This window comes from Stegodyphus dumicola, chromosome 4 (genome assembly GCF_044657685.1).
Source record: "Stegodyphus dumicola isolate Sdum_Otavi_A_Nest chromosome 4, ASM4465768v1".
NCBI lineage: Eukaryota > Metazoa > Arthropoda > Arachnida > Araneae > Eresidae > Stegodyphus > Stegodyphus dumicola.
Window position 1 is genome coordinate 131,128,650 of NC_140771.1, and position 22,532 is coordinate 131,151,181.

General features: G+C 34.0%; 1 protein-coding gene across 4 annotated transcripts in view; it reads left to right on the forward strand.

The window, feature by feature from the left end:
- The window catches only part of LOC118204935 (DNA-dependent protein kinase catalytic subunit-like), a 601,004-nt gene that overhangs the window by 355,004 nt on the left and 223,468 nt on the right, over positions 1 to 22,532 (forward strand). For all 4 annotated transcript variants that reach the window (XM_085815460.1, XM_085815459.1, XM_085815458.1 and 1 more), the window contains 3 exons: positions 2,316 to 2,526; positions 5,450 to 5,636; positions 9,021 to 9,218. In XM_085815460.1, coding sequence (XP_085671586.1) covers positions 2,316 to 2,526; positions 5,450 to 5,636; positions 9,021 to 9,218 — 596 coding nt within the window. The remainder of the gene's footprint in view (positions 1 to 2,315; positions 2,527 to 5,449; positions 5,637 to 9,020; positions 9,219 to 22,532) is intronic.

Genomic DNA, 22,532 nt, shown 5'->3' on the forward strand with positions numbered 1-22,532 from the left:
CATATAATATTAATTTTGAATATGATATTGATTTTACTAAAAAATTGGAAATACCAACCACAGTTATAAATTTCCAGTTTTTTTTAAGCCTTAGCTACCTAGAATTACTTTCATTTTTAGTGTAGTTAGATTTGTTCAGTAGTAAGAATATTCTGTTAGTATTAAATAACTAAGAGAATGATTAAGTTTTGAGTTTAAATTTATAATATGAACATTTCAATGTTTGTTGATGGTGCACTTAAATTTATCATATATTTTTTACTCAACTTTATTGTTAGCTGAAGTTAAAATTGAATTTATAAATTGAAATGTTATTTTTCATGAAACTTATTTTTGTTCTTTTTGGATTTAGAGCTTATAATTTCTATTAATGAAAATTTATTCAGGTTTGTTTGGAAAAGAGGGCTTCAAAGTTTATTTCTCTAAATACTGAGCTTATACACATGCTTTCAACTTTCTCAGAATAAAGTAGAAAACCTCCTAAATGTAATTTCAGTATTATGAGTAAGAAGTTTTTGTCAATGTAACTCTTTATATAGTTCCTGTTTTGTGGAGGCCCTACAGTGGCTAAGTATTAAAGTCCCTGAACTCTGGTATTTCAACCTAGGTTTGTTTCTATATGAATGGGTTGAATGTACGGGCATTTTCATGGCTTTTCCCATGCGTAATGTGGATATGAGCTGGTTTTTCTTAGAAAGTCCTCCATGAAGGCATCCTTATGCTAAAATGGATAGCTGTCCTGTGCTTTGCCATAATATAATAAATCCAATTCAATCCATATTTTGTGAATCAAAATTCTGCAGAATATTATGTTTTGAAAAGACAAAAGACCCCAAATCCTCTGACTTAAAATTAGTCAATGCCTGAATCCTCCACAGCCTCTCAGATATAAACAATGGAATCTGCAGTTAGTGAGATTGTGAAACTACAGAACTTTTGCACTAAAAACGTTTAAAACTATCTTGATAGTTAAGTCACCCATATTTCCTTTTCATAGAAGTATGTTCTAATAAGACTGCATATTTTAGATATAAAGTAAATCCAAGGAAACCTAAAGTTAAAGAATTGTTTCTTAAACGGAAAAGAAAATATGAAAGAGAATTTAAAAAAAGGCAACACTGTCAACTGGATGGCAGATGTGGATGAATTTAAAGATGCTGTAAAATGACTGGTGAGGAAGACAGTGCTTTAAATCCAGTCAAAAATGATTTTAAGTATAAAATTTTTACAGACAATGCACACTGTAGTCATGCATGTGTTTATGCTTGCATGACAGAGCATATCTCTACCTCTTTAAATCTCTAATCTCTGTAACTCTCATCTCTCTTTATTTAAAACTTTTAGAAAATTGAAGCTGTGTAAACAATAAATAAGTAATGATTGTATATAATTTTTTTTTTGGGGGGGGGAACATTTTAAAGTTTTAAAACTAGCAGACTTCTCGGAAATAGAATGTTTGAAAAAAAAAATTGTACATGTCTTTTTATATACTTTATATACATTTTGTCTTTATCCTTTTTTTTTTATGTACTTTTTATCCTGCTGTATGAAATTGCCTCCCTCCCCCCGAAAATGCTTTTATAAGATTAATTTAATTAAATTCATCCTAAGAAATCTTCTAAGTATCATTAATCTTAAATGTGCTTTTTCTTTATTTGATTTAAGTGAGTGAGTGAGAGATTATGGCGCAAAACCAAAGATGATTATAGCACGTTTATTTGATTTAAAGATTCGCCTTAAAAAAAAAATAATAATGAAGTCTAAATGAGACTAAATGTAATGATTTTCCTTTCATGATTTAAAATCAGGAATGCTTATATCATCATTCAATGCCTGACTGAAAGGTAAAGCTCCTTGTTATATGAATAGTGGTTCTCTTAAGCAGTAGTAATTAGCAGAGTTAAGCAGTATTAATTTTGCATATCTGTGCAAATTTTATGCATGAAAGTGCAGAATTTTTGTTTTTAATTTTGTAAAACAGTACAGATGTTTAAAGTTAAGCAAAAAAAAAGTAACCTTCATTTGTTGTATAGGTTTTTAATGAAACTCTCAAGGATGATCAGACACAGTTCCCTCTTCTTCAAAAGCAAAAAATTTTAATAATCGGAATTTTTGCTGTAGGAGCCTATGAAAGAGTAGATTTTATATTTATAGAATCCTCCTACTCACAGTATTGAAACTGTCTTCATGATATTTTCTATCTTGAGAAACTTTGTAATCAGAAATACATTTCTGAGATATATATTTAAAGAAATAAAGATTATACCCAACTTGTTTGAAATCATCATTTACAAGGTATTTTATTACTATTTCAGATTGATGATTGATAATTTTTGGAATGATGAAAAAAGATTACCCGGTGGCACCAAAGATAGACTGATTGCTCTTATGCAAAATATGTACTCACCCATTACAGAAGAATCATTTTTGCAGTATGCAACATATTTATTGCTTGAGCGGACTTCTCATAGTCCTGACTACAAACGTAAAATATTTGAACATCCTTTATCTCAGTGCAATTTTCAGGTGAAATTTCAGAATTATTTTATTATTTGGATTGCATATTTAATATTGACTTATTTAATAAGTTGTGAGAATGAAATACAAATGATGATTTTTTCATGAGAATTTTCTGAAATAATTTCATAGAACAGGGGCCAGCAAGCTTTTGGTCCTCAAGGGCACACAATAAAATTTAAAATTCTTAGTGGGCACCACCCATTTAAGTTTCATAATCAAATGTCATATTGCAGACTAGTTTTGTTTAAAAGGTATCACTTTGTTAAACTCAATGACAACATTTTATAATTTATACTCTTTAAATATTTTTTTTTAATATGCCAATGTGAAATTTGCATTTGTAATTTATATGCTAACATGTTATAATCGAGAGTATAATTTGAGTTGCATGCTCTTAAATAATTATTTAAGTGCAAATCAGTAAGTTTTGAATGATACTTTGACTACAAAGAAGTCATATTCAAAAACAACATCTCACAATTATAGGTATTTCAGCAATAAGAATTAATCTTTGCCACACATGACTTTAACATAGGATACTGATTTCCGTTTACAAATATGCTCCAAAATATCTTATTATTTTTGTAAGATTTTTAAATAGCATTTTGCAAGCTTACTATTTCTAAATTTTCTATATTGTTAAGATGAAAAATAGTTAAAAATTGCTGTAGCCATGTTTTCTTCATCATTAATATTAAAGGGATTTGTAAAGAATTTTAAAGTAGTCTCTAAATTTCCAAAGTCAACAAATCTAGAATCAAATTCAGTTAGCAATGAAGACACAATTTGAAAAAATGAGTCTGTATTAATATTATGCTCTTTCAGACTTTTTACCATTGAGGAAATTTGTTAAAGATTTTCCTTAAGTGATGAGACCTGTACAATTTTAACTTGAGGCTTTTGATAGCACTGATCATATCGGCAACATGATTATTCCTACCCTGTAACTTCAAATTTGGCTCATTAAGTTTCAGTGTTAAGTCTGTCTGAGAAAGCCAAATTTATTAAACAGTTTTTCTCTTCCAGCTGGTCGTAGTTTTTTCCTTGGGATGTTATCAACTCTTTTATTTGCAGTAACAAATAAATAAATCACACAAGCACATTTCCCTTGTTCGGCCAGCAAACAGTGTGCAAGAAAAGATCCGTAAATTGTGTCAGTAAATCCATATTTTAGCATCAATCAAAAGCATTTTTATTGCACAAAATAAATCCTTTCCTTATGTGGAATCTTTTAGTGGTAGGATATTTTTAGAAATTATTCTTTTATGGTAAAATCATCAAACACCATTTTTACACTTATTGCTAATTTCCTGTGTCTGTTATATTTTTGATTTGTCCAGTTGTAAGGGGGGGGAATGCACATTTGTTCATGTCTTTTATTAATTTCTTATTTTGTTTTATTTCTCCTTGTAACAGTTCTAGCAGACAACTGCAGGCCATTTATGGTTGAAACAATTTCTTTTTTATCTTAAAATTCTGCAAAAAGTACATTCATATATGTTTTTTTTTTTTTTTCCCTCTTCTTCTTAGCAAGTACATGTGAAACTTTAATCGATGGGATTGTTGCTGCCTTTGATGTTTCCCACGGTCTGGTAAAAGTTGATTGTTGCTTCGAAATTGATGATTGATAAAATTTTATATTTTCAAATTTCAGGATACTCTAAGTCAAACTTCGTATACACCATTTTAAAATTTCTCTCAGGGTTACTTTTCTTTGGAATTGCTGCACTTTTGTATAATAATCATATATATATATATATATATGATTTATAAATCAAAACTGGTGCTTCTATTCTTCATTAAAATTATAAATACGTGCTCGCTTAGCTTTATTCATTGTTGATTGCTGTAGTCATCAATTTGTAAGCAAATCTCTGTAAGAAAACATCCTGGATGATTAGATAGTATGCAAACAAATCTAACAAGAAAGCAATGAGGAAGTACATACACACTACATACCTTGTAATTATTGATTTCACTGATTTCTAAAAGTCAGAAATTGAGTATGTTTACAAATTAATCAAAATTGTCACAGACAGATAGACAGTGTATGTCTTATTTTGCAACTGCTAATTCTTTCTGTCTGGACGTACTAGCAATTGCGTACTAAATGTATCAACCACGCCATGCTGTGGGGTCGGTCTGACTTTAGTTGGCTCTGCTCGACAATGAAAGGTTTTGAGCAATGGCAATGCAATAAAGTGGCTATTTGACACATAGATATAAAATTATATAATTTTAATTTTTATTATGTAAACCTCAGCCAAAAACTGCAAAATTGCACCAAAGCAGAATAATTTAGCAAGTGCACATTAAGATAGAATGGCGGGTACCGTGGTGCTCGCGTGTGTCGCGTTGCTGACCTCTATTATAGAATATCAGCTGCCTTTTAAAACTAAGAAGAGGCAGATGGAAAAAAAATTCTTAATTAATTTTTTTGCCCTAATGGTGAGCACTTAGCCTGGCCATTTTATTGTGGAGGCACCCAGTAGTCAGCAATTGTTGCCTCTTATGAAGGGACGGACAGTTCACAATCACACCTTCACTCGGATTCGAACCCTGGCCCTTTGTTATTGCAATTGGCTCCCCTAACCACTATACTTGTCTGGGCAGCTCTTAATTTAAAATGGAATTTGTTAATAAATATAATTATCTTTTTAAAAGTTGGGTTGTTTGTTAATATTACTATAATATTGCATCAGTTTAACAAAATTATCATTTTTTTTTGTAAATTTATTTGAAAAAATTCAATATCAAAATTGTATTTGATTGTTAAATTGTCATATGTGGGATTGCTATTCTCTGAATTCAATTTACCTATTTAACTTTTGTTAAAAAAGTACTGATAAAGTACACAAATTTTGTATAGTATATTTTTTAAGTATGTTTTCCTTCATTATCTTGTAAATTTCATAGTTTCTTTTTTCAGGCATATACTATACAAACATCTTGGAGGAAGCAGCATGTGGCTATGTCGCCACTGTTTACGGAAACAGCATCTAGCTCTCTTGGCTCTTTTATTGTGGTAGAAGGACCTTCAAAATCTTTTGGTGCAGAAGGAGGATTAGTAAAAGCAACACAACAAAATGTTGATATTTCTGAAACAGTAGATACTTGTAAGAATAGTTTTTCTCTGTTAGCTTATGAGCCTAAAATAATTTAAAGTTTCTAGACCAAAACTGAAGAGCAATGAATTGACGATCTTTTCTGTGTTTCATTTCATTGTTTTGTTTTTATGCATTAGAGTCTGAAAATTGGAGAATTTTAAATGCATTACAAAATTTTCATTTGTTTCTAAAATTCCTCAGTGAAAGTTTAAGTGAATTATTCATAAGCTAACATAGTAGCACAGAAATTTATATCATTTTTATATATTTTTTATGTGTAAAATTTAACTGTTTCAGATATAACTCAGTGGGCATTATAGAGAAAAATATTAGAGAAAAAGAAAATAGAATGCACATTTTATTATTTACTATATATGTAATATCTTCTTAAATTTTAATTGGCTTATTTTTTATGTGTGTTTCATAGTGCAGAGACTATATATTGCCTCGAATATTTGTGTATATTATTTTCCAACTGTATAAATCTTATTTAGTGTTTATATTTATGCTGTGTGAATTACATCGTATAGGCAATCATAAGACTCCAGATGAGAGACATATATATTCATTTTTTTAAATATTTGTATTAATTTTTTAAAATCTAATTTAATAATTTTCATTTGTATTAGTAAATTCTCAAATTAATTTGTTACGGGAAGATCTCTGATATGAAGATATTTCTTAGTCAGCTCTGCTTAAAACTGTAAACTAATCTTGTAATTCACGTGTCATCTGTGCAATACATATTAAAGATTAGCCAAGGTTGATTTTTTGCCAAGAATGTTTGTTTTTGCATTTTAGAAGCATGTTAAATTTGTTGAATAAAAGTTCTTTGTAGAGCTTACTAGTTAAGCCATTAAAAAGTCTGCTGATTGTGCTCGAGTGAATAATGCTGAACTTATTAATTATTTAGAATATTTTTATGAGCATCGTGTGATTTTAAAAATTACTAATTTGCATTTTTGTGACTCCACAATTTAAGTTGATGATTCAAAAGCTTATTTCATTTTTTAAATTTGTCAATTAAGCCTTCATTAAAAATTATTTGCATTTATTTAAAAATGACTTCTAAAAAATATTTTTTAATAGAGGTAGTTTTAAAAAAATGAAAAGAAAACTAGGAAGAAATTGATAAACTTAGACTGACTTTAAGTACATTGTACTGGAGTTAAGCTGTTTAGATGCTATTAACGATAATTTTAAAAAACTGAAAATTCATTATACAGCAAATAAAAATGCTAGAGCTATTGTTTTATGTTTAAACTACCAAGAAATTAGATTTGATAAAAATATTAATTTGTTAATTAAATATATCTTATTTGTGACTTTTCTGAAACTGAAAAAGTACAGCCTTTGAAGCAATTCATGAGCTGAGCTACTTTTTAAAAAGGGAATTTTTAACTCATGTTTATTGCCATCATATTCAGACTGTGAAGGAGAAGAGAGTTTTACCCTTATTCTGTGAACGTGACCATAATTCAATGTACACTGGTGAAATAAATTAAGAGAATTTGCATATTTTATCGAATTGCATGAAGAAAACAGAACTGAAAGAAAAACCACTGTTTCTGGATAAAAATGCAAATCTTGTATGGCAAATACATAAGCGTATACATTTGTCTAGGCGGAGCCAGCAGGAAAACAGGCTTTATAAGTGCATGGAAGGTAAGACGAATTGTGTTCGCTACCTCACCTCAGTGAATTTCTTGTTGTTATCTTGCAGCAGTCAGTTCACATCAGAACAGTAAAAATGGGTAACCACAAACATTTAGGTGTTGGAATGAGGTGGGGAATTTTGGGGAGGTTAGAGGCAGGCCAGTCGCAAGTCCAGATATGCAGAGAGTTTAATTTAACGTCCAGCGTCATGTGTAACCTATGGAAACAGTTCAAGGATACTGAATTCATTGAGAGAAAGCCTGGGCAAGGTCATCCAAGAGCCACTACAGTCAGAGAAGATCACTATTTGTCCATTTTAGAGAGGCATAACAGAGAGGCTGCAGCTTCTCAGCTCTCTCGGGACCTGTATGCAGCCACAGGAACCCGTGCAACAAAGGTGACTGTTTTCCAAAAGATTGAATGAGAGAGGGTTGTTTGCCAGAAAATGGGCCGTTTGCATCCCGCTTACATCTACGGACAGGAGAGTCCGATTAGCATGGTGCAGGCAGCATAATGATTGGAGTACGGAGCAATGAGTGACCGTTCTGTTCACCAATGAGTCCCATTTTAGCCTAAATACTGATTCTCGCCTTACTTTCATATAGAGAGAGCCAGGGACCCACTACCTACCCTCCAGTGTCTGTGAAATCAACAGTTATAGCGGTGGCGGTGTAATGGTCTAGGTAGGCATCGTGTTAGATGGCTGCACACCTCTCCATGTCTTTGACAGAGGCTCTGTGACTGGTGTGAGGTATAGGGATGAGGTCTTAGAGCCCTATGTTCGCCTTTTCCAGGGTGCAGTGGGCCCTGAGTTCCATCTTACAGGATGATAACGCAAGGCCACATAGAGCTCTTCTGTTCGACGAATTTCTCGAGAGAGGATATTCGCTGGATGGATTGGCCAGCCAGGTCTCCAGACGTCAACACTATAGAGTATGCCTGGGACGCTCTGGGGAGAGCAATTACAACTCGCAAACCCCCCCTTCGAAAACCATTCAGGAACTGAAAACAGCATTGCTGAATGAGTGGGTCCATTCAGCAACGCTGTCAGGCACTGATAAACTGCCTTATTTCCAGTATAACATCATGCTGCGAGGCCTGTATAGCAATAAGAGGGAACCATACCCTCTATTAACCCATTTTTTGTGTCTTCTGAACCCTCTGTTTCAGACCATCAGACTCCCATGAGTGTTGTACACGAACATGTCTGTCTATTATAACTGTTGAATGTTTATTTTGTTTGTATTATATCAACCTATGTTCACACCAAATTTTATTAAAATCTGTCCAGTAGTTCTGGAGATCATAGACCAAATATGAAAATTCTCTTAATTTATTTCACCAGTGTACATGTTTTGAAATTTTCATGTATCAAAACTATACATCTCATAATTATGATGAATCATTAATCATTTAAATTAAGGGTAGTGTTATTGCAAGAAACGTAAGCAATATAATGTTAGGTAGCAATATTTTGATGATATTGATAGGTAAGAACTGACAATTCTCTCTGATTGCAGTTTATCTTAAAAGTACTCCTCTTTTTTTAATACTGGAGAAAGGAACTTATTTCACAGAACTAGCAGTTAAAGAGTTAATATATTTTATATAAGCCATAATTTTTTTCTCTTTTTTAATTAAGAATAATCATTCTGAATAAGATATAGCTTATCCACATTTTTAAAGTTTTGAAATTTAGTAACTGAGATGCTTTTAATAATGATATATTAATTTTAGCAATTAAAAAAAGTGAAACCTATAATTGGCTGACAGAGAAAAGTCTTGACACCTATGCTTATCAAGATGTTTTGGATGACTCATCTTATAAAAGTCGTATAACCTCACCAACAAAATCACATCTTATGACTTTAAAAAGGGACTTTAAAGTGCATGGAAGTGCATATCATGATTCAAATATTAATAAAGATGATAAAGGTAAATTTCATGTATTATATTTTGCTGTAGTAATTTTATTTTAATTTGTGTATAATTATTATTTTTGTCATAACTGTTTTTTATTTTTTATGGTATATTAAAATTACTACACATTTTGATTAAACTGGGTCTTCATTAGTTTCCCTATGAATTTCTGTGAATTATTCCCTGTGACTGGTTTATCTATTCTGATTATTTGTAAATTTTTATTATTAAAAATTACTTCTTCATTTAAGTTTTATTTAGAAAGAAATTGATTTGTCACTTGTCAGTCATTTCATAATCCGTGATAATATTTAATCAGGAAAAGAAGTTTAGTATTACAGCATTTGATTGGTACTGCGTGAAGAATAAAGATAGCAAAATCAGCTTACCTTTTGTTCACTCAGTAGCAGCAGTTGAGTCTCCGAAACTATTGTTGATGATGAGAGGAATTTATCCATAAATAATACGATGCAGATTTAAACACTAATAACATATTTATTGTACAGCAACTAAAATAATATAAGCAATAGATACATTAATGTTAACACAAGCACAAACAGAAGCTTAATAATATCTCAAGAACAAGAGGATGATGGGATATATTAATATCACGTGATTAACATAGTTGACGTGTTTGACGCCCGTGTGTCTTGGCATTTTTAGGGTTGCCAGAAATGAGTTAGAAAACATTTTATTTATTTATTCTCAAATGCTTGATTAATTTACAACACTGTGTATGTTTAATTATGTAGTTAGATCTCTAATAACATTATTTTTTCATAACTGATCCATTTTACATAACAATCTAACTGATAAGATCATTTATATTAAAAAGCTTAAGTATTCTTATAACACATATTTCTTCTCAATATATCTCAGGGCTAATAATTTAGACAATTAAGTATGATGAACACCAGTTTATTTAAGAATTCATACACAAAAAGAAAGAATAAAAGTGAGATAGTTTTTTTAGCTACATAGCTCATGGAAAATGTTCGAAGTTCTAACTACAGTTCATTGTCCATTGTCAATTGTCACATGAATTGTAAAAAAAAAGAACACGGTGAATCTCGCAACACGTGACCTAGAGCAGATGTTCCGTTTAAAGAATGGCTCACATGATCTGTTACACTTCCCTTAATTTTTACGGCCTTGCTCTTGGCAGCTGCTTTCTGGTAAGGACAGCTCATCCATCAGGTTCGGGGGCTTTCCTGATTCGACCTTTTCTTGGAATCAGGAGCAAAGGAATAGAGTCTTTTCCCTCAGGCGGCCACAGGGCGGATACATGGTAGTCACCTATGGAAGAAAAAGCATCATCAGTGCAGAGTTTAACACAAATCTTGTATACTGTTTTTTACATTAACTGAAGGGTCAGGACAACATATCTGCTACAAAGTTAGCTTTGGAGCAGGCATGGGAAGTATGGCCTATTTTACCACAGCTGTAATATTTATGATCATCTTCATCACAATCTCTGGATATATGCCCATGTTTTCCTCATATGTAACATATTTTCATGCGCTGTTTGCAATCTCATGCAATGTTGACCAGTTCTTCCACAATTATAACATTTCTTGGAATTCGTGATCTTTCTTACCACTTCTTCCTTTGGTGGAAATATACGATGCCTTGGAAGTATGACAGGGGACTTGCTTCTTGAGTTCATATAATGTTGGACTTTGAGAGTTGGTTCTTCCCTTGCTTAAATGATACCTAAGAAGCTATTTTGCTTCACTTCCTTTTTGCTTCCTTTCTGCTTCCTCTCCTGACAGAAATGTGTTAAATTTCACCTTACACTCTGAACACTCGGATGGTTTGAAAGTGTCATCACAAAAATTAAATTTCTGTTTAGGGTCCTCATGGAAATACCATCTAGTACTTGGAATGTCTAAAACAGTGCCAGCATTGTGTAAAAATTTAGTTCCTAAAAGTGTTCTGGTATCTTTTGGTGTAGGTAACAGCAAAAAAATGCCAGAAGATAAATTTATTGGGAACAATCTTCCTTCAATTTCAATATTTACTTGGGTAGTATAAACTTCTGTTTCCTTCTGGAGACCATCAGTGAAGGTAACATTCATACTGGTTTTCCTAAATTCTATTCCTCTTTCTCTCTAACGACGATAAAACATTTTCCCTGCTATAGTGTGGTTGCCTGCAGTGTGAGCATATACAGTTCTGGTTAACTCGTTTATTTTTACTCTCAAAAGAATTGTCTGGTGTTCCTTGACAGAGAATGTCTGAATGTGCATGGCTTTAAAATCACCTTCTGCTTTCTTGGGAGGAAGGGAGCAGATGGGGCAGTTAGCTTTGATAAAGCATGACTTTCATCGAATCGATCATCGAATTTTGCATTACAGTCAAAAGTCGTTAATTCGGACACCCATAATTCGGAATGATCTATAATCCGGACCTCAAAACTAAAAACTTTCTGCGCATGCGCATAGGCGCATTACGCGTGCGCCTAAGATCTTTTACGACTGCGCATATGAGTGTGCGCAAGTGCAGAATACGTTTTCGCGTGCGCGTTTTATGTATAATGGACGTATAAGCTAAAATTATCTAATTATCTATTTCAGTTAATGTTGATGATTGCATTGTTCCTTAATTTTCGAATTGGATCTCGCTTATTATTTTTTGCAGACTCTAAGAGCAATTTTATAAAAGTAAGCTTAAACTTTCAATTATATCAAATAGAATTTCCGATATATATTTGTTAACATGTAAAGGATCTAAAGCGAAAGTATGTTTTGAAATCCGAAATCTGTTTATCAATTTCACGCTGCTCGGCGGGGGGGGGGGGGGGAACGCCGCGGCGGGCGCGTAATGAATTGGAAGTTGATCTGTCAGCACTATCCTTATCTTCAGCGCAGATGTTTTTATTTTATTTGGCTTATAATTCCTTACCAAATGTAGTATTTCATCTTGATATGCTCCGTCTTTGATATGATTTAAAACAAGTTCCTCGTCATTATAATTCGCTTTCGATAGCGAAGAAAGTGACAGAGGTTATTGAAAACGAAAAAATTTTGATTGACAAATTAGTCGGTGTTCTCGACACAGCAATTATAGGACTTGAACAGCGGAACTTTGTAACTGAACAAGAAATTATGTCTGTTTAATAGAATTAAAGAGAAAGTATTATCACATGAAACGAAGCAAAACTTAAACAACTTACATTAAAAGAAATGTTTAATAAAGTAAACAAATAAATATTAAGCTTTTTCTTTTTGCAACTTTTGATACCCTTTAGATCAAAATTGTTCTTTATTTCATAAATTACGGTTTCATAATTTTAATTTTAGAATTTCTGCATGCCATCTTACGAGATTTAAACTGATGATCTATAATCTGGAAAAATCGATAGTCCGGAATCGCCGAAGTCCCGACGAGTCCGGATCTTTCTTGGGAGGAAGGGAGCAGATGGGGCAGTTAGCTTTGATAAAGCATGACTTTCATCGAATCGATCATCGAATTTTGCATTATCCCTTGATGAGACATTTTCAGTAGGCTGAGGGTTACTTCTATAATTTATGGGACCATTTAATTGCTGTAACTTTGTGTTTTCCTACTAATGTTTATATTTCATACATGTTTAATATCTTCACATATATCTAATTTGTTAGCAAGCTGAAGTGGGTTGTTGCATTCACTACAGTTATCCAAAAAAATTTTCTCTATAATCTGATCTGCCAATATCAAATTTTTAATTGCTCAAACATACTGACTTTTGATTCTTTAAGCAACCAATCAAAATACTTTTGTAAGTCAAAATAAAAGTCTTTCCATGTATTTTCAGGATTTTCCTTATGTTGGGTTAACAGTTGTCGAAATTTTTTAGCACTCAATTTGCTGCACTTATAGAGAATTTGTTTAATTTTCTGATAGTTCTGAACATCATTAGAAGATTCTCTTGCAATTAGTTTTGCAACATTGGTTGGCAGAAGACCAAGAAGATAGACTACCCATTTTGAAACTGGTATCTTCAGCCTCTAAAAAAATTCAGAAATAAATTCATATCGGCTGTTTTGGGATCAAAATTAGGAATTAACTTGTTCAATTCTAACTTAATCATTTCTGCATCTGCAGAAGATATTTTTGCAGACTCCTTTACTAGCAGTAAGTAATACTAGATTGTAATCTTAATTTCTCCAATTCAGACAAATATTTATTTACTTTCTGAGCTCGCTGTTTTATTTCCATTTCTTTCCTATCATTTATGATACCGTTCAAATATTCTTTTGTAAACTCCACATCATACGTGGGACTAGTGATTATAGCATTATTTATCTTAAGAATTTCTAAAATTTACTTCTATCACTATGGCTAGTATCTCTGCTATAAATCCTGTTTCTTCCCTTTTGCTAAATAAGCCATGCTTAAATTAAAGTTGATTGATTTTCTCAGAATGTGCACCTGTAACTTTTAACATGTATAGTTTTAAAAATTATAACAATATAGTTTTCAAAACATATATACCTAACATATATAGTTTTAAAATTTTTTATATGCATTTAGTGCATATCAAATATACAGATTCAAAAGCAAAATATGAAATAAAGTAATAACTCATTTTATATCACTTTCTGTTCATGCTTGAAATAACATATAAAATACAGAAAGACCCCGCTTAACGTGGGGGATACGTTCCATCGAAGTAGAGCGTAATGCGAAACAGCGCTAAGCGAGGCTATCTTAATATGTAAGGCCCACCAGCGGCCGAGCGGTAAAGTCGCTGAACACTGGTAGTTCGGTCCGAGGTTCGAATCCCGCGAACGGGCTGGCTGCATGGGCGTTTTCGTGGTTTTCCCCATGTGTAACGTGCATACGAGCCAGTTTCCCTTAGAAAGTCCTCCACGAAGGCATCCCTCCTCTTAGGTAGATAGCCCTCGAGGCTTTGCCATACACACAAACAAAAAAAACTTAATATGTAAATAATGGGGTTAGGGGAAGACGGATAAAAAATGGTTAGGCATTAAATTTAATAATGTTTTTTTTTAATAAAAATAAAATCAAACATTTATTTCTTACAAAAAATAAAAACAATATAAACGCATATACTTTTAAAAACAAATAAAATTCTCAGTCAGATCATTCAGTCTATTCAGGGTTTCCAATTTTCTGCCTTTTTGTTAAGAAGGCATTATGATAGATTGGCTTAATGGCATATTGCGTTCAATTTCGTCGTCAATCCACATAGACAGTCATTTTTCCATTTCCTCTATAATGTTATTTCTAGAACGGGTAATTCTAGTTGCAGAGCTTGACGTAGTTGCAGTTGCCGATGACAGTATTTTTTCTTTATTCTTAAGAATTGTCCTTATTGTTGAAGTTGCAAAAATCAATGCAGCACTAATTTGAGATTGACGTTCACCAGAATCTAATCTTCTAATTACTTGCATTTGAGTTTCCAGTGAAAGGCTTTTTCTGGTTGTTTTCTTTTCTTGTTTTTTATTATCACCCATAATAAAAACTAAAGATCATAATATTTGTCACTGTATTGATCGTTATAGTATTATACAAATTTAAACTTACAATAATGTCAACAAATGTTTCAAATGATAAAAAGGCGTCCACCAAGCAAGAAACACAACTACACTGTTTCAGATATGTTATTTGGAAACCTAGCGCTGCGCACAATTTCGGAGAATCCCCGGGTTGAAATAAAAGAGCGCTAAACCGAAACAGCGGTCAGTTTGACAGTAATTTTTCTTATATTTACTTGATCCTGATAATCATTTAAAATGAAATTAGGTCAAGGTGACCACAATTTTTGACTTTTCCTTTAGTTCCGAATTTACTTAATTAGAAATCGTCAAATATTAAAGTTTACTTATTTTTAACATATCCATTGACTGTCCATCAATCATCACTTTGTATTTTAAAGATTCCGTCTGGTAATTTTTGGCTGGTAGTTGGGCTGCAAGTTTTTATAAAACATATTTCTTCTCAATATATCTGGAGGCTAATAATTAAGACAATTACACATGACGAACACCAATTTATTCATAAATTCACACACAAAGAAAAAAAAAAAAAAAAAAAAAAAAAAAAAAACTGAGACAGTTTTTTTAGCTACCTTTATTTTTCCACATAGGTACCAAGTACATTGAGACATTTGTCATATCGCTTGATAAGCTTCAAAAAGCCCTCCGGGATAAAATCAGGGCTTTGCATACGGAAGAAGCGTTGAACGGCTTGTTTCACTTCAGTATTGCTTCCAAAGCGCCTTCCCCCGAGATTTTTCTTCAAAGCCGGAAACAGATGGAAGTCGCTTGGTGCGAGATCAGGACTGTATGGCGGATGGTGTAGGCGCTCCCAACCAAGAGTTGCAATATGGTTCGCGTTGCCGTCGCCGAATGTGGTCTGGCATTGTCATCCAACAGCAGAACGCCAGATGTGAGAAGGCCAGGCCGCTTTTTCCGAATCGCCTCTTTCAATTTCGACAGGTTGTCACAGTAGCGTGTAGCATTGATGGTTCCAACCTCCAAAAAGTCCAGCAACAAAACACCTTGGGCGTCCCAGAAAACTGTGAGGAGCACTTTACCTGCAGAGGGAGTTGTCTTGAACTTCTTTCGGACAGGTGATGACGGATGTTTCCACTCCATAGATGCACCCTTCGATTCTGGCGTGAAATGGTGGACCCACATTTCATCCCCCGTCACAATCCGAAACAGAAAGTCATTGCCATCTTCATGGTAACGCATGAGTTGTTCCAGGCTGACCCCCATGCGGTGTTCCTTGTGTGTCGAGGTCAATTGTCGGGGCACCCATTGTGCTGACACTTTTCTGTATCGAAGAATGTCGTGGATGATGTTTTGAGCTCACTCATGTGAGATTCCAAGTTCTTTTGCTGCTTCGTCGATGGTGATACGCCGGTTCACTCTAATCATGTCATCCACCTTCCTGACATTTGCATCTGTAGTGGCCGTGCGTGTCCATCCAGCTCTCGGTATGACCTCCACTTGCTGACGTCCATCACTGAATGTGCGACACCATCTCCGCACCATTTGCTTCGACATCACACCTGGCCCATAGACTTCCGAGGCGGTTATGAATTTCTGTTCCTGATACTCCACGTGCGCATTCATAGCAGATAACCGCTCTCACTTCCTCCTTTGACCACGAATTCAAAACGCACCTTCTCTCCATACCTACTGGGGCTCAAATGAGAGGCTGGTCTTTGCTTTGCGCAGTCACTGCAACAGTGCCATCTGCTTGATTTGCAGCAACCTCTACCCAATGGTGTATCGGTGACTTGCGCGTTTTCCTGCTGTGTCGCCTTTCGCCTATAGCCATTCAATGCTTCTTCCATATGCAAAGGTGTGAATTTTTCTTGGAGGACTTTTTGAAGCTTATCAAGCGATATGACAAATGTCTCAACGTACTTGTATGAGAATAATAAAATAAAGGTATGTCATATCTTTAATGTCTCATTCTATTTTTTGACTTTCATACACAACTCTGACCACAGTCGACAGGGGAAACTTATTTTTAACTTACCCTCGTATATGGCAAATCTCACATCACATTAAAAACCGTTTACCGTTTAAAAAGTGACTCACACCATCTGTTACACTTATATTTCAAGTAAGTATGTATATTTTTGTGTGTTAATTGTGTGGTACTTTGACTGCTTTCTTTTCCAAACTTAAGTTGATTATGCACTATGCAGAAATTAGTTGTAATTGAATGATTCTGCATTTTCACTAGACAACCAACATCATCTACTTTGTGAACATGTTAAATTTCTATATGATTACATATACAGATAAAATAATATGAAAAAGATGAAAATTAATTTTACCTCAAATGCACTAAGAACTGCATTCCAAGTTAAAAATGTGATATATAGGAATGACAATAATGCATAATTAAGAAAGATCTGTGTGATAGTACTACAAGGAATTTTAGAAATGAACTTTCCATTATAAAAGAATAAAAAAAATACTAATAAAATCAATTACTCCCATTATCTTTCTCTCTCTGTTTCCTTCCTTAATTTTATTTATGTTTATTAATTTTATTTATTAATAAAGGAAACAGAGATAGAAAGGACAAGGAGAATTACTGAATTGATTTAATTAGCTATTTATTCTCTTATAATTGAGAGTTCATTTCTAAAATTTCTTGTTATACTACCACACAGTTCTTTTTTAACTTTGCTTTATTACCATATCTATAAATCATACTTTTAACTTGGAATATAGCTTTTAGTGCATTTGAGGTAATATTCATTTTGATCTTTTTTATATTATTTTATTTGTTCATGTAATCGTATAGAAATTTAGCATGATCACAAAGTAGATGTTAGTTTTCTGGTGATCATTCTTGTTCAGATATAATTTTGTCAAATAACAGAGCATAGAAATATCAGCAAGATAGATGTATGCATCTAATGCTCAACAATTTCACATGTGCGTTTAAAATATTCGTAAGTCTATCACTGAACAGATAGAGGGACAGTAGATTTACCTCATAGCTGGACAGAGGCAAGCATGAAAAGATATCATAGAGTACACAAAATGTAAAATTAAGAATAGTGTATGACACCTTATTCTTAGATTTAATCACTTGTGCTAAAAAGACGTGCCACGCACATCGAGATGCTTTTGTTTGAAAGCATGCACAAAAATGAAAATAACGTGGTGCACACGTCACCTAACAACGAGTTTGTTTATTTCTTGAGTTACAGCTCTGGATTGCACACACAGACGCGGAGCGGCGTAAATGAGACACTTTACCGCTTGTTATATTGTAGCGCACGGCACCGCAACCATGAAGTTTAGTCGTAGCGCAAGTGGTTAAGAGTGGTTGGGCTATGGTAACCTCTACAGCTAACTCCATAGGTTCTAATTATTAGGTGCCACTGATTTCCTTTCAAAAATTTTCTTGATGGGAGTGATATTTCTAGTTTCACACAAATAAGAGCTTGATAAAAATTGACTTTGACAAATCTCTACTTGAGAATTAACAGAAAAATAAACATGACGGTCTGCTTGACTAACATTAAATTCATGATAAAATTCACAGCTTAATTTCATTTTAAGAAGAACCACATTTCTATCGTATTGTAATGTGCTAAGTTTTCAAACACAGCTTATTATTTTGGATGACTGCCCAGTGGCAAAGTGGTTAGTACGTTCTGCAGCTGCACCACAGGTCTAGGCTTTAATCCCTGGGCTGGGCAAGGTTGACTCAGCTTTTCATCCCTTGAATGGGTCCTGCGACAAGCTGACCACTTGCCCAAGGCATATGCAGATGCACTTCTTGGCCCAAAGGTCAAGAAAGCAGAAAAAGGATTTTGCACGCCATGGCTGACTGGCTGACTAGGGCTGTGTTTAGTTTGTTTTTCACAGAACTTAGCATCACCAGTCAGGATTAAACAATAGTAGTCACCAATTGCAAACTGCTTGCAGCTCAATCCTTCAGCTTGCTCTGTCGTATCCAGACTCAAATTTGGACTGATGTTCATCAAACAGCAGATAGCTTCAGACAATCTACATAACCATCTGTTGAGAACAAATTGCATGACTAAGCTAACATTGATAGTAAAGATGCAAATTCAAAATGCAGTTTGTTAGTTAAAAATAAACTGAACTGTCACATTTGCCCTCTGCAGGGGGGGGGGGTGAATTTGAACACATAGTCCTAAAATAAACTTTATAGAAAGTTTGAAGCTGATACTGATGTGTTGTGGTGTTTTTTTACAGATTTAAAATTCCTTTCAAAAACAAATATATTTGGCAGCCAACCTTTCAGATCCACTCGAAAAAATGAATCTTAAAAGCACTTGTATATTGTGCGTTTTACCTTTCCAGTCCTATTATATTGGCTGTATTTCTATTACTCACTAACTTATCCCATTTTATGATGTTCACCTAGAAATAGACTTGAAACACATAATTAACTTTCCAAACAAGATAAAACATTTTCTTGAAACCTGTCCAGAATTTTGGTGAAATTAAAACATTAAAATACAAATTATTTTTTTAATTTTTTTCAAATACTTCAAAACAGTATTTGCTTTACGTTTAACAATGTACTTTAAAGCAAAAAGGAAAATTTATATAACCTTTTGTTCAGATTAACCTGTCCTTTATCATTTGCCCAATTTAAAGTTTAGTTCTTAGAACAGTTTTGAAATTCGTCTTGTCACTGTCTGGATTCCTTTGGACATTTCTGTTTCGATAGTCCTCCATTTGGCCATTAGTTCCATGTTTCCATTTATCTTACCATTGAACATTTGCTGGCTTGAATGCATACAGGCACATCTTAGAATGTTGTAAAATATTTATTTTTCTCTGATTTCTATCTACTTCTTTGTGTTGAAACTCTGCCTTCATTTTCAACCCTTGATTTGGCCTTGGTTTTTTTCACCAGTAAACTGTCATCTTTCCTAGCCATGCTGGCTTGTTTTTCTGCATAGCAGCTTTGCATAAATGTTGAATTTTCAGGCATTGTTCTCAGTCTGTTTTCTTGAACTTATAGTTCCTTCTTGTCATGGCATTGGTGCCTTATTATTTCCACATTTATTCATATGCATTCTTTTGGTTATTCCATCTTCTACCTACTTCATGTCCTTTTCCTTAACTTTCTTTCTGACTTGTGTAGTTGACCTCTTTTTCATGCCTACTTGTTACTGCAGCGAGCACCACTTCTATGTTTCTTGTTTATACATCTTTTACATTTATAAGTCATCTTATCTTGTTTCCAGTACAGTCCTATTTACTTTAATAGTAAAATATTTCTTTTATAGGTCTTTAGTTATACCTTGCTTTTGCTTGACTTACAGCATTGAATTTACATATTGCAGTCCCACCATTTAAATATTTTCATCAAAAATGGGGATTGAATAAGGTGTAACGTCAGTACACCCGTGTCAGGTGAAAGAAAGACAGGTTGTCTTTTAAATTACTTATTTGATAAACTAAAATAGATTTCTTGATTAAAACATAAAAATAAGCTGATCATTACAGCCCTAAATCATACCATATCCGCTAATGCAGATTGGACGCAGAAAAGCGTCCTTTTTACTGTAGTTACAGCATAAAAAAAAAACTATTGTTCGACCGAAACCACTGGTGTGGTTTAGAACGTAAAAGATGCGTCCTGTCACCTCAAAATCACATGAAGAACTCTTACACAAAGATTTCACTCGTTTTGTTATCTGCGAAGAGAAACATAATTAGTTTCTTGTGTCCGGAAACTCCCAGGGGGTTTTATCTGCAGTCCTGCTTTTTGCAGGTATGATCCATTTCGTCCGCAAACAAACAGGAAGTTATAATTCAGCACCTGTGCCCGCGGGGGTGCTAGTAGCTGTAACGTCACAACCCCTTTTCTTCCCGGGGGCGGGGGTTTTCAGAACTCCAATTCCCGGTAGCTACCACAGCAAGTTTTCAAAGTAAACTAATTAGCAGTTATTAGCATTAATACATTTTACAACAACACTGGGCTAAGTACCAAGGATAATATAACAAGAACTATATTGAGGCCAGTAAAAAAACAAACATATAATCAACATAATACTGAGAAATAAACTTAATTTTACACATACAAATAAAGAACGTATAATTTTCTGAAAAATGGAACATACGTTCCTATATTAATTGTATATCTAGCCAGGCTGAAAAGGGAAACCTTGCAGATTTTTAATATTCCGTTTGTGATAAACTCCCAATGGTAACCTAACACCTGGATGAGAACTACTACATTTGACCTCAAAATAAGCATGTACATTTAATTTGGCTTTAACATCAGGAAAAACCACTTCATTACAGGTTGGATTTACATCATTTATGAAGTAGCTATATTTAATCCCCTTTGACCGTTCAGTATCAGGCACTAGTATGTGATAGTAAATGATAAACTGGGGATTCTTCTACTTTCCTTGGTAAATTTAGGTGTCTTGGGCAATTCTCCTACGGAATTTCTAGGCATTCGCAAACCTCCCGAGTCTGGTTGGTATGAAACATCGTTTAGCTTATCTACAGTTTCTTGTTCATGCCGAACCGAAAAGGTAATTCTTAACTTGTACACCTTTTCCAAAGATTTACTGTGATTGTTTAACGCGACTAAGTCACAAGATGGCTTTACAACGTCACTTTTCTTTTGTAGATCCGCTATAAAAGAATATTTTATTGTAGGCAGTGATAGTTCATTCACTTTCGTTTCAGGCAGAAAGAAATTGGTTTTCTCTATCCTTTGTGTTTGAGACAAGACTTTACCCCTTTCTATAATGAGGGGAGAAACTTCGCTTGAGGGTTTGAGTTCGCCGCGTTCAGACTCCAGTGAACAACCTTTCCCCATTTCATTCTTTGATTGACTCGGAGCTCGAATACCTGTTTTCACCTGAAAGAAAAGTTTATCGTGTTGATCTACGGCTAATTTTTCGGCTGTTCTGTTTCCTAACAGATAATGTTCCAATTCATTTCGAGTGACCTCTGCTTTTGTTGTTACTTGGCCAAAAGTTCCTTCTGTCATAACGTTTGCTAAGGGTACACAAATTGGGGCCTCATCAAACGGGTGTTTGACCCAAACAGTCTCGCCCGTCAGCATCGAAAGAGTGAGATATTTCTTGCAAATTACGTCAATGCATGACCCGGTATCTCTCAAAACTGGCAGATCAAAACCGTTCACTTTAGCCATCATTAGATACGGGGCTAAACAATCTTCTTCAATCTCCTGGACTCTATTTACAATAAATGGTGTTTTGAGATCCCTTTTAATTTCCGGACATTGAGGCCTTAAGTGTGGGGTTGAACCACAAGAATAACACTTAATTGGTCTTCTCATATCAAATTGACGCTCATTCTGATTCCAGAGATGTTCCTTTCTGTCAGAGGCATATCTATCTTCCCCTCCAGACTGGTGATACTTTTTTGGATCCCTCAAATTTAAATTATTTATATTTCCCCTTTGTGACTCCGAACTATGAACAGGAGAGATCTTCTTCCGGGGTTCACGCACATTTGCATTTTCTTCCAGCATTTCCGCTAATTTCTCTGGAGTCGTTATCTTCGACCGTTCATCAATAAAATGTTCCCGCACTTCGGCATTTACACGACGCTTCATTTAGTCCGTTATCATGAGCTCCTTTAAAAGTTCAAAATCCGTAACTTCCAAACCTGCAATCCATTCTTCAAAGTAATTCCTTAATTCAAAGGCAAAATCTCTCCAAGTGGTTTGGGGGTGTTTCTGAGATTGCACGAATTTGATGCGAAATTTTTCTGGACTAAGTTTGAACCTTTTAAGCAGTATCCTTTTTATATAAGCATAATCATAAGCCTGCTGTTCTGGTTCTCGCATGATCAGCTGAACTATGTCAGTTGG